General features: G+C 45.1%; 2 protein-coding genes across 2 annotated transcripts; both read right to left on the bottom strand.

Moving 5' to 3' along the window:
• Positions 1–9950: 9950 nt before the first annotated feature.
• Positions 9951–12064, bottom strand: LOC112218121 (gap junction delta-2 protein-like). The gene is made up of 2 exons (XM_024378717.2): positions 11615–12064; positions 9951–11209 (listed from the first exon to the last, which is right to left on the bottom strand). The coding sequence occupies exons 1-2, from the start codon at positions 11689–11691 to the stop codon at positions 10354–10356; spliced, it is 933 nt and encodes a 310-aa protein (XP_024234485.1). The 5' UTR covers positions 11692–12064; the 3' UTR covers positions 9951–10353.
• Positions 12065–12790: 726 nt separating this feature from the next.
• LOC112217913 (actin, alpha cardiac muscle 1) lies at positions 12791–16095 on the bottom strand. The gene is made up of 7 exons (XM_024378521.2): positions 15957–16095; positions 15400–15544; positions 14613–14937; positions 14279–14440; positions 13966–14157; positions 13518–13699; positions 12791–13162 (listed from the first exon to the last, which is right to left on the bottom strand). Exons 2-7 carry the CDS (start codon positions 15526–15528, stop codon positions 13019–13021), a joined length of 1134 nt encoding a protein of 377 aa, XP_024234289.1. The 5' UTR covers positions 15529–15544; positions 15957–16095; the 3' UTR covers positions 12791–13018.
• Between the last annotated feature and the right edge of the window lie 746 nt (positions 16096–16841).

The following is a 16841-nucleotide window of genomic DNA, read 5'->3' as shown; positions in this document are numbered from 1 at the left end:
TCCTCATGGACTGCACCAGAGTTGCCAGTTCTTGCTGTGAGATGTTATTCCACTCTTCCACCAAGGCACCTGCAAGTTCCCGGACATTTCTGCGGGGAATGGCCCTATCCCTCACCCTCCGATTCAACAGGTCCCAGATGTACTCGATGGGATTGAGATCCGGGCTCTTCGCTGGCCATGGCAGAACACTGACATTCCTGTCTTGCAGGAAATCATGCACAGAACGAGCAGTATGGCTGGTGGCATTGTCATGCTGGAGGGTCATGTCAGGATGAGCCTGCAGGAAGGGTACCACATGAGGGAGGAGGAGGTCTTCCCTGTAACGCACAGCGTTGAGATTGCCTGCAATGACAACAAACTCAGTCCAATGATGCTGTGACACACCGCCCCAGACCATGACGGATCCTCCACCTCCAAATCGATCCTGCTCCAGAGTACAGGCCTCAGTGTATCGCTCATTCCTTCGACGATAAACTCGAATCCGACCATCACCCCTGGCGAGACAAAACCGTGACTCATCAGAGAAGAGCGCTTTTTGCCAGTCCTGTCTGGTCCAGCAACAGTGGGATTGTGCCCATAGGCGACGTTGTTGCCGGTGATGTCTGGTGAGAACATGCCCTACAGCAGGCCTACAAGCCCTCAGTCCAGCCTCTCTCAGCCTATTGCGGATAGTCTGAGCACGGATGGAGGAATTGTGCGTTCCTGGTATAACTCGGGCAGTTGTTGTTGCCATCCTGTACCTGTCCCGCAGGTGTGATGTTCGGATGTACCGATCCTGTGCAGGTGTTTTTACACGTGGTCTGCCACTGCGAGGATGATCAGCTGTCTGCCCTGTCTCCCTGTAGCGTTGTCTTAGGCGTACGTACGGACATTGCAATTTATTTCCCTGACCACATCTGAAGTTCTCATGCCTCCTTGCAGCATGCCTAAGGCACGTTCACACAGATGAGCAGGGACCCTGGGCATCTTTCTTTTGGTGTGTTAGTAGAAAGGCCTCTTTAGTGTCCTAAATTTTCATAACTGTGACCTTAAATGCCTACTGTCTGTAAACTGTTAGTGTCTTAACGACCGTTCCACAGGTGCATGTTCATTAATTGTTTATGGTTCATTGAACAAGAATGGGAAACAGTGTTTAAACCCAATACAATGAAGATCCGTGAAGTTATTTGGATTTTTATGAATTATCTTTGAAAGACAGGGTCCTGAAAAAGGGACGTTTATTTTTTTGCTGAGATTATATAGCAGCACTGTTTTCTGCTCTATGAAAAATCTACCCTTCTGTTCATTAGCAACTCTTGGCCTGTTAAAATCACACCTGTTCATCTTCTCACCTGCGGTGGCATGGCAACACCTGACTAAACAGCTTTAGAATGCTATAACTGCTCTGCAGAGCTAGCGAAATTGTGTGAGAAATGGTATTGTTTATACAATGTTTGATAAAGAGCTCTGAAGATAACTCTAGTGATAGTAATCAGATTTGCTCTGTCAATCAGTGATGAGGTTCTATTGTAGCCGTGATTATCTAACCTCTCCTCCTCTGTTTATCTTGCTGATTTTAAATAATGAACTAATTTGATACAATAATCTCAGACTGGGAGTATCGATGTTGAAGTAGAGGTCCTCTTGTTGAGGTTATGTCTTATCGATGTGGAATTAGGGGTCCTCTTGTTGAGGTAATGTCATATCGATGTTGGAATTAGGGGTCCTCTTGTTGAGGTAACGTCTTATCGATGTTGAAGTAGAGGTCCTCTTGTTGAGCTAATGTCTTGCCAGCCCTTCCCCCACACACTGTCTCCATGGGAACTGTGAACCACACTAGGTTTCTTTGTCTCATTAGAAATCCATCATTACCATAAGGTTGACACCTCCACAGACACCTTAACACCCGACATACCAAGTACAGTACAGAACACACCTGACATTATTTCATCGCCACAACAAAACATGCACTTGGCACATATTCCTAAAGCGCCTTGGAGTAGGAGTGCTGATCTAGGATCAGTTTTGCCTTTTGGATAATAATTAATAAGAGGGGGGACCTGATCCTAGATCCTCACTCCTACTATGCGATACTTTATGAATACTCTCCCTGAACATCAATACTTCCAATCTCATATATTTTTGAAAGATGGTCTTAGAGGGAGAGAGATATTTAAGGAGAGAAAAACACTGCCTGAACAACAACCATCAAAGAGAATAGGAATTTCTGATTTTGGCAGCATTCCTCACAATTCCCATGGGGTGCTTCAGCTGTGACACGAAGGTCATCCTTGTGATTTATAATACAGAGGGAAAGGTCATGTGCTTGTAAACCTTCTCTTTGAGGATACTACTGTAGAACCCCCCCCCCACACACACACACACACACACACACTGGCAATCAGAGAGTGAGGAGAGGGGATAGGAGAGAGCCCATGGAAGAGGCCACAGCTGGGAGACTCTAGTCCTTTCTGCCTGGCTGGCCCGGTAGTCTGTTGGGGTGGGTGTTGCCGGGCAGATCTGGCTGCCTTTGAAACCTCTCCATAACTCATGAAATCAGAAACTGATCCATTGCAATGGCTTATTGTTTTATGAGAAGCTAACACGTCATGTTCTCTTTGACAATGTTGGGCATGAATACTGGTAAACAATCTAACAGAGGGAGCTTTGGTAATTCCTTAACTTTATTGCTGTCACAGCATGTGCAGCACTGAGCTGTGCATCGTAAAGCACTGAGCTGTCCATCGTAAAGCACTGAGCTGTCCATCATGCCATTTGATGTCTTCTTCTTGAGTGACACTAATGCCACAACATAGGACTCTAAAATGTATCTGACTGAAGTAAAAATGTTGACAACACAGAAATACCTATCTCTGCTTTGATAGCACTTCCTGTGGACCTAAAGGAAGTTAATATCAGATTCCGATGAGCTGGCTGCTTATTCAAACAACTGAGCACTGCTAAAACTGTACACACACAGTCTTGTACAGCTAACCTTGTGGGGACACACAATTCAGTCCCATCTAAAATCATATTTTCCTTAACCCTAACCGGTACTTTTTCCCTAACCCAAAAACCTAACCCTAGCTCCTAACCCTAATCCTAACCCTAACACTTATTCTAACAGTAACCCTAAACCCCGTAGAAATAGCATTTGACCCGTTGGTCAAATTGTTGTTTGTTTATTATTCTTGTGGGGACTTCTGGTCCCCACAAGAATAGTTAAACAAGTCCACACACACACACACACACTTTGCTAACACCCACTTGACTGTATTTGAAGTGTGGCCCCGCTGCCAGCCAGACAGCCTAGGTGGTAGTGACGTGTTGGGTGGGCCGAGGTGACAGCATGACATTGCATTATCATTATTGTCTTTGCTGCTCCGCCTCATTTGGGCTCTAACTCCATGAACCCCTATGACCTCATAAATCCTTAATGTCATGGGCACTGTGCCCAGGGCCACGGTGTTGACTCCAGTGGGTACCCTGCCCACACAGGAAGCTTCAAGTCCTGGCTGCACCAGGAGAACCTCGCTCTCCTTCCTTTCCACTCCTTCCCTCTCCTTCCCTCTCCTTCCTTCCCACTCCTTCCCTCTCCTTCCCTCTCCTTCCTTCCCTTCCCTTCCCACTCCTTCCCTCTCCTTCCCTCTCCTTCCTTCCCTCTCCTTCCCTCTCCTTCCCTCTCCTTCCTTCCCTCCTTCCCTCTCCTTCACTCTCCTTCCCTTTCCTTCCCTCTCCTTCCCACTCCTTCCCTCTCCTTCCTTCCCCCTCCTTCCCTCTCCTTCCTTCCCTCTCCTTCCCTCTCCTTCCTTCCCTTCCCTTCCCCTCCTTCCCTCTCCTTCCCTCTCCTTCCTTCCCTCTCCTTCCCTCTCCTTCCCTCTCCTTCCTTCCCCTCCTTCCCTCTCCTTCTCTCCTCCCTTTCCTTCCCTCTCCTTCCCTCTCCTTCCTTCCCCTCCTTCCCTCTCCTTCCCTCTCCTTCCTTCCCCTCCTTCCCTCTCCTTCCTTCCCTCTCCTTCCTCTCCTTCCTCCCTCCTTCCTTCCCACTCCTTCCCTCTCCTTCCTTCCCTCTCCTTCCCTCTCCCTTCCTTCCCCTTCTTCCTCTCCTTCCTTCCCTCTCCTTCCCTCTCCTTCCTTCCCTCTCCTTCCCTTTCCTTCCTTCCCACTCCTTCCCTCTCCTTCCTTCCCCTCCTTCCCTCTCCTTCCTTCCCACTCCTTCCCTCTCCTTCCGTCCCTCTCCTTCCGTCCCTCTCCTTCCCTCTCCTTCCCTCTCCTTCCTTCCCACTCCTTCCCTCTCCTTCCTTCCCTCTCCTTCCCTCTCCTTCCTTCCCACTCCTTCCCTCTCCTTCCCTCTCCTTCCCACTCCTTCCTTCCCACTCCTTCCCTCTCCTTCCCTCTCCTTCCTTCCCTCTCCTTCCCTCTCCTTCCTTCCCACTCCTTCCCTCTCCTTCCCTCTCCTTCCTTCCCACTCCCTCCCTTTCCTTCCTTCCCACTCCTTCCCTCTCCTTCCCTCTCCTTCCCTCTTACCTGGCCATCATCACCCCATGTTAGGTGTTCATTGATGTATGCACTGATGAGCTGTCTGAGATGGACCTGCATACTTCAGAAGAGTGTATAAATTCACATGCAGAAAGACAACCAGTCTCTTTCAAGTCTTTGTGTTATTAGTGCACTCTAAACGTATGCTGAAGCAGCTCTCTGTAGGAAATATAGTTACAAAATAAACAGAAGACCTTATGAATATGAAGTAAGAGCTGTTGTTCTCCTTTAGTGTTTCTATTAGAGGAATAGCCCCTATTAGACAGTGAAGTGCAGTGCAGAAGTGAAACACACACACACACAGTATTTATGCGTGTGACCAGGCCTCAGGCACTTCAACATCAGATCTGTCTTCTATTCCCAAGGTTGCTTTGATGTCTTAATCTGCTCCAAACCAGAGACAGACCCTCTCAGTGTTGGACATATTGGCAGGTAGAATACTAGACACATGGAACACTCTTAGAGAGGAGGATCCATGTAGAATACTAGACACATGGAACACTCTTAGAGAGGAGGATCCATGTAGAATAATAGACACATGGAACACTCTTAGAGAGGAGGATCCATGTAGAATATTAGACACATGGAACACTCTTAGAGAGGAGGATCCATGTAGAATACTAGACACATGGAACACTCTTAGAGAGGAGGACCCATGTAGAATATTAGACACATGGAACACTCTTAGAGAGGAGGATCCATGTAGAATATTAGACACATGGAACACTCTTAGAGAGGAGGATCCATGTAGAATACTAGACACATGGAACACTCTTAGAGAGGAGGATCCATGTAGAATACTAGACACATGGAACACTCTTAGAGAGGAGGATCCATGTAGAATATTAGACACATGGAACACTCTTAGAGAGGAGGATCCATGTAGAATATTAGACACATGGAATACTCTTAGAGAGGAGGATCCATGTAGAATACTAGACACATGGAACACTCTTAGAGAGGAGGATCTATTTACTCTCTTTGATGTTTCTACTTACGTTTGAGGAAAAGGTACACTCTTGGGGGAAAAAGTGTTCCAAATGGGTTCTTCGACTGTCCCCATAGGAGAATCCTTTTTGGTTCCAGGTAGAACATTTTTTTGGTTCCATGTAGAACCCTCTGTAGAAAGGGTTCTACATGGACCCCAAAACAATTCTACCTGGAACCAAAAAGGTTTTTTCAAAGGGTTCACCTATGGGGACAGCCAAAGAACCCTTTTAGGTTCTAGAGGGCACTTTTTTCTAAGAGTGTAGGCAGCTTGGCTGGGTTTCTTATCTTGGAAGCTCTGAAGATGAGTGATGATTGTGTATGATCATGGACATAGTGATTTTTTACGGTTGTTTATGGTCAAAAGTATATTTCGGAAGAATGATCTGAATTCATACATTTTTAGAGAAGGCCTCTCTGAAAGACAGTCCATGGATCACTTGTGTGTGCTGTAAGCAAGTTTAGTATGAATATTTATGTTGAGTGGTTCCTGCTGGGTTGAATAATCTCCGGAGGAAACACACACACACACACAGAGTTTTGTATTGGTGTCCTCGTGGTGTCCCAAGAATTGACTCCCATCCAAAATCCTATTTTTCCAAACCCTAACCTTAATCCTTAACCCTAAACCTAACCTTAACCCCTAACCCTAACCCTAAAACTATACCTAACCCTAACTCCTAAACCTAACCGTAACTCATAAACCTGACCCTAACTCCTAAACCTAACCCTAACTCCTAAACCTAACCCTAACTCCTAAACCTAACCCTAACTCCTAAACCTAACCCTAACTCATAAACCTGACCCTAACTCCTAAACCTGACCCTAACTCCTAAACCTGACCCTAACTCCTAAACCTAACCCTAACTCCTAAACCTGACCTTAATTCTTACCTAACCCTAACTGTAACCTTAAACCTTGCCCCTAAGGCTAAAATAGCATTTTTCCTCATGGGGACTGGCAAAACATCCCCACTTGTCTGACATGTTCTTATGTTACTATCCTTGTGAGGACTTCTGGTATCCGCAGGGAGAGTTAAACAAACACACACACACACACACACACAATCTGTATGTTGTAATAGAAACAAACACTGGTCTTTACAATCACTGCAGCTCTAAATGTTTTATTTTGTTAGCATCGGCGCTAAAAGTAGCACGCATGATGGACAGCAGTCAGATGATGACGCCTTTATTAAATATTTATTAGCCGCATTAATGTGATATTAACATATGCCTCGAGATAAACAGTTAGAAGCATAACATGAATCCCCAGAATGAATCTTTCTTAATTTTCCTTTAGTATTTGTCATGCATATCTGAATGAAAAGTGCACTGTTTAGAGTGTAAACAGGGCATACCTTTTTAGATATGTATGAAAAACAGTAAGACATTTCTATAAAGGTTGTGGATTGGAGATTCATATTTGCTAGATAGACATTCAGAAAATACAAGGACATCATGCAGCCAGTGTGTGATCAGACTGAGGTTCAGTGTAGCTATATTTAGCCGTAGCTAAGTACTTCCTGTTACCAGTCGGAGCCTGTCCTGTGTTCTCAGATAGCCTTTCATGAAGGTTACAAAGGGAAATGTTAGAAACCACTAATCCAATACACCAAGTGCTAAGCTGCATCTGTCTGACGGACAGACTGTCAGACAGACAGACAGGAAGCAGGAATAGGCCATTAGCCAGCCGATCCAACCGAGCAGAGCTTGTTGCGTGTTGGAGAGTTGGTGGAGCATCCAAAGTCGCTGCTGAATTTGATATTGATCTGTCAGGGCCTTGGTGCTTCCATTTCTGTTCCTCAGATTTGCTGAGTCATCTTGGCAGCCATACCTGTCCACCAACACTCCAGCCCCTCCCCATTCTTGCACCCAGCATTCATGATTCGTTAGCTGGGGAGAGTCCGACTCTCTGGGGAAACGGGTTTCAGTGTTCAGCACTTTTCTCCATGACTTTGTGGGAGTGCAGAAGGCACTTTTCTCCGTGACCTTGTGGGAGTGCAGAAGGCACTTTTCTCCGTGACCTTGTGGGAGTGCAGAAGGCACTTTTCTCCGTGACCTTGTGGGAGTGCAGAAGGCACTTTTCTCCGTGACCTTGTGGGAGTGCTGAACCCACTCATTCTCTATGGCAGATGTCCCCAACTGGCCGCCCGCGGGCGATAAGGCCTGGCTTGCATTCGGCATTCCAAACGTGTTCGACGGGGTTGAGGTCAGGGCTCTGTGCAGACTCGTCAAATTCTGTCACATAGATCATGACAAACATTTCTGTATGGACCTCACTTTGTGGATGGGGGCATTGTCATGCTGAAACAGGAAAGAGCCTTCCCTAAGATGTTGCCACAAAGTTTGAAGCACAGAAGCGTCTAGAATGTCATTGAATGCTGTTGCGTTAAGATTTCCCTTCACTGGAACAAAGGGGCCCGAACCATGAAAAACATCCCCAGACAAGTATTTCTCTTTCACCAAACTTTACAGTTGGCACTATGCATTGGGGCAGGTAGCGTTCTCCTGGCATACACCAAACCCAGATTCTTCCATCAGACAGCCAGGTGGTGAAACATGATTCCTCACTCCAGAGTCTAAAGTCGGTGAACTTTACACCACTCCAGCCGATGCTTGGCTTCGTCCTTGTTGATCTTAGGCTTGTGTGCGGCTGCTCGGCCACGGAAACCCATTTCATGAAGCTCCCGACGAACAGTTATTGTGCTGATGTTGCTTCCAGAGGCAGTTTGGATCTCTGTAGTGAGTGTTGCAACTGAGGACAGACGATTTTTATGCGCTATGTGCTTCTGCGCTCGGCGGTCTCGTTCTGTGAGCTTGTGTGACTTACCACTTCGCAGCTGAGCTGTTGTTGCTCCTAGATGTTCCCCTTCACGATAACAGCATTTACAGTTGACCCGGGCAGCTCTAGCAGGGTAGAAATTTGACGAACTGACTTGTTGGAAAGGTTGCATCCTATGACCGTGCCGCGTTGAAAGTCACTGAGCCCTTCAGTACGGCCATTTTACTGCCAATGTTTGTCTATGGAGATTGCATGACTGTGTGCTCGATTCTATACACCTGTCAGCTACGGGTGTGGCTGAAATATACGAATCCACTAATTTGAAGGGGTGTCCACATACCTTTTGCCATGTAGTGTACATTGATACTTTAAATCATTGCTTTTTAAAATGTTAGCACCAGGGGCCAACATCTATTGCCCTTTGTTATTGATTCCAGCTTACTATAGATGTGTGGTCTATTTGACTAATTGCTCGTCAATACTTTTTGAATATGCAAAGGTTGTTTATTTTTGTATCTTGCAAATGAAACCAGAGATAATAATATAGTAGCATACCATTTACATAGAAACCACAGTGATTCAAATCAAAGATGACAACAGCCTTTACTGGAATTAAAGCTTTCACAATGAAGAGAATACTTTATAGATGGTCATGTTTATATTTATGTACAAATATGGCACTTGATGACATGAAAATCAAGAAAATCCATTTCCCCATAAATAAAAGGAATGTGCGCTTGGGTGTAAATAAAAAGTCAAGAAAATGGTCAGCATTTGCAGCACCCCCCCCTTTCCCCAATGGAGTGATCACATAGGTTAAGGTCAATGGTGCAAACTCAGGCAACCAAAACAACTTATAGTGCTAATGTCATAGATCTATCTGACAAATATGTGAAAGGAGTGATCTAACCTACTAGAAGAATGAATATGCATTTGTGTACATTTGAGGAATATTGACCCTAAAACTGCCAAATAATGTGTATGTTTCGTGCCTATAATGATATGTGGAGTTTAAAACCGGCAGAATGTCATTAAAAGACGTCATAGCACAAATTGGATATATTTTGCCTCATTATTCATATTTAGTGCAAGTATTGTCTCAGCCTCCAGTATTTATGCTGCAGTAGTTTATGTGTCGGGGGGCTGGGGTCAGTTTGTTATATCTGGAGTACTTCTCCTGTCTCAGCCTCCAGTATTTATGCTGCAGTAGTTTATGTGTCGGGGGGCTAGGGTCAGTTTGTTATATCTGGAGTACTTCTCCTGTCCTATTCGGTGTCCTGTGTGAATTTAAGTGTGCTCTCTCTAATTCTCTCTTTCTCTCTTTCTTTCTCTCTCTCGGAGGACCTGAGCCCTAGGACCATGCCCCAGGACTACCTGACATGATGACTCCTTGCTGTCCCCAGTCCACCTGGCCGTGCTGCTGCTCCAGTTTCAACTGTTCTGCCTTATTATTATTGGACCATGCTGGTCATTTATGAACATTTGAACATCTTGGCCATGTTCTGTTATAATCTCCACCCGGCACAGCCAGAAGAGGACTGGCCACCCCACATAGCCTGGTTCCTCTCTAGGTTTCTTGCTAGGTTTTGGCCTTTCTAGGGAGTTTTTCCTAGCCACCATGCTTCTACACGTGCATTGCTTGCTGTTTGGGGTTTTAGGCTGGGTTTCTGTACAGCACTTTGAGATATCAGCTGATGTACGAAGGGCTATATAAATAAATTTGATTTGATGATTTGATATTTGCTCCGTGTTCAACTGCTAAAGTGAACGACAGAGTGAATATGTGAACACAAATTAATGCTTTTAAGAAGCACTTTACAAAATATAGGATAAACCATACTAAAAAGTTGCATCAGTGCCTTCTCGTATGTGTGTATATATATATGACAAACAAACATTTTGGTCCGTTTGTTTTTTACTTATTCATAAAATACAAATAAAATCGATATACCCGACCTACTTCGCAAATGAAGTCGGTGAGATAAAATATCTAACACATTATTATTAAATATATGTGAATTCTTTGTAGGCTACAATTGTTCCATTCAGTTGTATTGAAATCGACAGCTACACATAGGCAGAGTCACTTGATTGAGTGCGGCCGAAATTTGGCATGCTCATTCTAGGCAAGTCTTTGTTACGGATCTCGTAGATGGACTTCCTCCTCGCCTGCACGCCTTTGACAGCTACTTTGATCTTCTTCCACCCAAGATGATTGAGTTCAGCCAAGTTCAGGAGCACACAGACGCCACTGACCGCAAACATGAAGACCAGAAACACTGTCTTTTCCGTGGGCCTGGAAACGTAGCATTCTACATCTTTGATGCAGGGGTATCGATCACATTCATATACCGCGGGGACATTGAATCCGTACAGGAAATATTGACCCACCAGGAACCCTATCTCTAGAGCGTTTCGGAAAACCACTTGGATGATGTAGAATCTTGAGATTCCCTCCTGCCTCCTCATTTTAGACTTTCCACTAGTTCTCATGGCCGAATTTGGGATGTCCTTCACCTCCAAGCAGTCGGGCTCGGCTTCTTTGGTGGAGTTCTCCGTGTTCTGAAGCACTCCATTTACAATGGTGTTTTTGATCTTTTTGCTGTCGTCTCTTTTGATGGAATCATGGCGCTTGTCCAAGGAGAGGAACACGGTGGAGTACCCCCGCTCCAAACGCTCCTTCTGCTTGGCGGACTGGTGCACGGAGTAGGTGATGAAACAGAGACTGGGGGTGCACACCAGAATAATCTGAAACACCCAATATCTGATGTGGGAAATGGGGAACGCCTTGTCGTAGCAGGCCTGGTTACAGCCGGGCTGCAGGGTGTTGCACACAAACATGGACTGCTCGTCATCATAGACCGTCTCTCCAACGATCGCAACGATTAGAATCCGGAAGATCACCACCACAGTTAGGAGGATCCTACAAAACAAACAAGCACGAAAACAAAAATGTTTCAGTTCAGATATGCAGAGATGATAGGCTTGATTGTTAAACAAACAAGATATAGAGACAATTAGCGATTGCAAAGTAAAGCTGGCTCTAGTGTAGGCTACTAAGCAGACGGTAAATGGGAGCTATCCAGTGCTGAAAGCCACCAGACAGTTCTGTTCTAGAAGGAAAGCGCCACAGTGTTTCATCTCAAGTGACAGCTCTGTTATCAAATGATTTCCTTTTGGTTCACATTTTTTGCATATTGTTATGAATCTTTTTTGGGGTTTTAGCGGGGGGGTTTGTACAGTCCTTTATACACAATCACTTTCAGCACTTGATCAAACACACACTCCTGCTAACACTTTTACAAAGTATCCTCACTTTCCCTCTTACCTTCCGATCATAGTAGAATGCTGTTGGACAGCCGCCTCCAAGAGACGCTCTAATATTGTCCACTCCCCCATGGTCATTCATTCGGAGACGATAGCACACCGTGCACTGTGCAAAATTCCTGTGGAATCTATTGTTTCCCGTGTTTTACTCCGGATGATCCAGTATCTGGAGAATGCATTGGTAACCCACCGCTTCTGCGTTCGCTCATGCCTTCTACCTTCTGCGCCTCTGCTAAAAGCTCACTCTACAACCCAAGCACTTTTGCTTGCGCGAGCCTGAGTGCTGATTAGTAGAAAGCCCTCCTATTTTCGACCGTGCGCGCGGGACGGTATGTCGCGCGGTGCTTGAATGGAGGGCAGCTGAGTTTAATGTTGGTGGAGAGCTAATCCTGATTTAAGTATACTCCCCTTGCGTCACGCGCGGATATTGGTGGAGATAGGCAGAAGGAGACACCATGTTTTTGACTTTCATTGTTCTCCAAGTATAAGGCGGGAATGTAGCATATTAATATGTAATAAAAATGATTGGTCATAAGCTCAAATCACGGGGGATGTCTGTCGCCTGTAAGACCACCACATGACAGTGACAGAACGAGTAGTGGCCGAGATAGTTCTGGTCTGTATTCTCTGTAGGCCTATTCTGTATGTGGACTATAATTTGTTGTCATGATGGAGGCTACAACGTCTAAGCTGCTTCTGTCTGGAGAGACTATATTGGAACATGCCTGCATCGGTTGCTGATGTACCATGACATACTACACTAGTGTCTGTATAAAAACACATGTGACAGTCTGTCAGGCAAAGCAACAATATATGACCTTACAGTAGCCTAAGCATTAGTTTGTACTTAAAGCCGCAATAATTCCTTAGCCTATACACTCCCAGCCAAGTTTATCTATCTCGGTTGAGTAATCGCTTGGGTTGCCTGAGAGGGTGTAAAGAAACAACGTAGTGGGCAACCTTGAGTAGTTATTTTTTAACATACCACATTGTACTGTACTGTACAGTGTGCATGACTGGACTTAACATGTAGCGTACTAATCTCACGAACAGGAATGATTTAAACCTGTATTGTGAATGGATAGCCTATGAGTAAACAGATACAGTATGTCATTTTCCTGAATTATAATACAACAAATACCAATATGCAGATGATTGACGATATGACAAAGTGCGGTATTATACAAGATCCCAGTCTTTTTATAAAGCAAATAAATATCTACATATTGCACTTGGGTATAAACAAACTGTACATCATTGACAAAACATAAAACAGAGGCCTGTCTGGATTTGTAACTTGCATATGGGTCATAAACAACATATCCATAGGCGGAGGTAATGTAAACAGATTTTTCATCCGTGGTCGTCTGACTGTCTCTGGGGGGAGCGATGGGCAAGTGGGAGCTTAGAAGCACTTCCTGTGGACGATGGAGGGGCCTGCCTCGTCGTACTCCTGCTTACTGATCCACATCTGCTGGAAGGTGGAGAGAGAGGCCAGGATGGAGCCGCCGATCCAGACCGAGTACTTACGCTCGGGGGGAGCGATGATCTAGAGAAGGGGAAAGAGGAAAACCGATAAGCAAAAGTCCTCTCAATATGTACTGCTTTATAATGCACCATACAGTTCATTGTTTGTTCAAATTATCATATAATGCATTATAAGGAGAATATAGGTGTATACTGTGATTGGTCATTAGAAGGCTGTGATTGGTCATTAGAAGGCTGTGATTGGTCATTAGAAGGCTGTGATTGGGATTGGTCATTAGAAGGCTGTGATTGGTCATTAGTAGTCTGTGATTGGTCATTAGTAGTCTGTGATTGGTCATTAGTAGGCTCACACAGAGATTGTGGTCAGGTTGGTCTTAGATGTTCAGTTTGTGGACTTCAGTGAGAATAATATTGACCTTGATCTTCATAGTGCTGGGGGCCAGGGCGGTGATCTCCTTCTGCATACGGTCAGCAATACCAGGGTACATGGTGGTACCTCCTGACAGGACGTTGTTGGCGTACAGGTCCTTGCGGATGTCAATGTCGCACTTCATGATGCTGTTATAGGTGGTCTCATGAATACCAGCAGACTCCATGCCTGGTGAGATAGAAGAGAACAAGTTGTAAGCGAATGCTCTGGATGAGAAGTCACCCATGTAGGCCTAATTGGTGCTGAAATGGACAGCTCCCTCATTGCTTCAATATAAACATACAGTATGTTTGGCAGTAGTTGGTATAATGACTTATGTAGCTGCTATAAAGGCTATACAAGATCACACAGGGAATATTTTCTTGTCTCCTAAAGAGGTTAAAAAAATGGGTTTGATTGGATAGTGAGCTGCACGATGCTTCTAAGATACCTACCGATGAAGGAAGGCTGGAAGAGGGTCTCAGGGCAACGGAAACGCTCATTGCCGATGGTGATGACCTGACCGTCAGGCAGCTCATAGCTCTTCTCCAGAGAGGAGGAGGAGGCAGCAGTGGCCATCTCATTCTCAAAGTCCAGGGCCACGTAGCACAGCTTCTCCTTGATGTCACGCACGATCTCACGCTCGGCTGTTACAATAGAAGATTCAAAGTTTTGCAGTTTGGTCGAGAAGGTGGACAACGAATTATGACCGTACCATTCAATATCAAACATAGCAAATACGTTTATTCTCAGGAATGATGGACTCACCAGTGGTAACGAAGGAGTAGCCACGCTCTGTCAGGATCTTCATCAGGTAGTCAGTGAGGTCGCGACCCGCCAGATCCAGACGCATGATGGCGTGGGGCAGAGCATAACCCTCATAGATGGGCACATTGTGGGTCACACCATCACCAGAGTCCAGAACAATACCTAGAACATGAGGTAGAATATTATGTAAGCCATGGAAATAGAATAGAACAGCTTTATGTTAATCTTAATGGTGTAAACTACGATTCATGTAATGAAAGGTTGCATGAGACACAATAATGCACTGGATCTGAATTGTATGTTAATGTATGGAGTCTTTCTCCTTGTTTCTCACCGGTGGTACGACCGGAGGCGTACAGGGACAGCACGGCCTGGATGGCCACGTACATGGCGGGGACATTGAAGGTCTCAAACATGATCTGGGTCATCTTCTCCCTGTTGGCCTTGGGGTTGAGGGGGGCCTCAGTGAGCAGGGTGGGGTGCTCCTCAGGGGCCACACGCAGCTCGTTGTAGAAGGTGTGGTGCCAGATCTTCTCCATGTCGTCCCAGTTGGTGATGATGCCGTGCTCGATGGGGTACTTGAGGGTCAGGATACCTCTCTTGCTCTGGGCCTCATCTCCCACGTAGGAGTCCTTCTGTCCCATGCCTACCATCACACCCTACAGGGGAAGAAAGGAAGCAAACCTAGTCAAAACACAATTCCTCAAAGTCAAACACATGGTCAGATAGTTGTAAGCTACAATAGCATAGGACATTCATTTATTCATTCATTATTCTTCTTCCTTTGTGTCTTTCTTTCACAATTCAATGGTCTAGTGCCCTCAAACGCAACTCTGGACCTTGAAGCCTGTTCCACTGTCTTTTTCATTGTTGCCCTCTAATCAAGGAATGATTTAGACCTGGGACACCAGGTGGTTGCAATTCATTATCAGGTAGAACAGAAATCCGGACCTTTTAGGGTAAGAGTTGAATACCCCTGGTTAGGTAAAATAAAACCGGGAGCAGATAATCAAGAGTAATGCATAATGTATAGACAATTAAGTCTGGAAAAACGCCCAATTTGATGGATGTATGATGTATCCTCATAAATGTTTCGTTGATTTTCATGCTGGGAAGTTTACCTGATGACGGGGGCGACCAACGATGGAGGGGAACACTGCGCGAGGTGCGTCATCTCCGGCAAAGCCAGCCTTCACCAGACCCGAGCCGTTGTCGCACACAAGGGCGGTAGTCTCGTCGTCGTCACACATGATGTCAGCTGGGTTTCTGTTGTGATAAAACGCACATTAGGCTAAGTAGTATAGGCTACAGGTCATAATACAAAAGTGTTTCATAACTCCGGTCCTCGAGTAGCCCCAACAATAGCCTACATCTTTTTATTGTGGCCCCGGGAAACACTGGCAGGCTAACGTTGTACAGTATATGCTACAACACACAGGCCACACAAGTCTAACAAACTTATTTTGAGTAATGATTTATCTCTTTTAAAACCCTATAGCGAGCACCGCAAAGTCAAATAATGTATTATTAATCTAATAATAATAATGAACTGCAGATTAATATTCCATATGATTCATCATCAATTTCGCTTTTTCGTCCGAACCTGATGGAAAACAGACTAGTAAATAGAACTCTCTGTTTCCCGTATTTGAATAATGACAAGTTGTCAGATACTCACCAAATAAGTACCGAGTATCCTGTTCCTCTGAATGAGCAGCGGTGGTGTGGTGAGGGCAGAACCCAATTTATAGGTCTACTCTACAAGCGCCACTACGCCCGGCGGCCTCTTTCTCCTTATTTGGATGCCAGGCCCTGTTATGAGTGGAGTGGAAGGGCGCTGAGGCTCGCGCGTTGACTCCTGAACGCCCATGTATGGAAGGGGACCCGCGCGGACAGACAGCTGTGAAGTATGAGGGTGTGAAGATGTCTGGAGTTATTCCCTCTATTTTCTACACGGCACAGTGAGTTGACATGAAGAATAATGTTATTTGCTGGCTAAGTTTTCAGCAGCAGACGTCATTCCCTCTTATAGACTTGAGCATGCCATGGATTTTAACAGGCCTTAATAGGGTCTATGCTTTCAGGCATTATGTGATTTGAGGGTTAACTTTTTATCTCTTAGCAATGCCTTCTATTAAGAACAATGACTTTAGTGTTCAGTAAATGTAAGACTCCACCCCTTCTAATGTGTGTGTGTGTGTGTGTGTGTCTGTGTGTTTGTCACACACTGTGACTAATATGTGATAAGGAGAGCATGGTTGAGGGCTAGTGTCCTCCATGCAGTTGACTGTTGGTAGTGATTCCTCTTCATGTAGGACCCCATAATGACAAAGCAAAAACAGGTTTTTAGACATGTTTGCAAAAAAAATTTAAACAAAAAATACTGAAATATGACATTTACATACCAGCTGTCAGAGCAGCAACACAGATCACTGCACCTGTACATAGCTCATCCATAAATAGCCCATCCAATCTACCTCATCCCCATACTGTATTTATTTATTTATCTTGCTTCTTTGCACCCCAGTATCTCAACTTGCACATTCATCTTCTGCACATCCTA

This window comes from Oncorhynchus tshawytscha, linkage group LG18 (assembly GCF_018296145.1).
Source record: "Oncorhynchus tshawytscha isolate Ot180627B linkage group LG18, Otsh_v2.0, whole genome shotgun sequence".
In the NCBI taxonomy this organism is placed as follows: Eukaryota; Metazoa; Chordata; class Actinopteri; order Salmoniformes; family Salmonidae; genus Oncorhynchus; species Oncorhynchus tshawytscha.
This window is presented reverse-complemented; position numbering and strand designations above follow the sequence as displayed.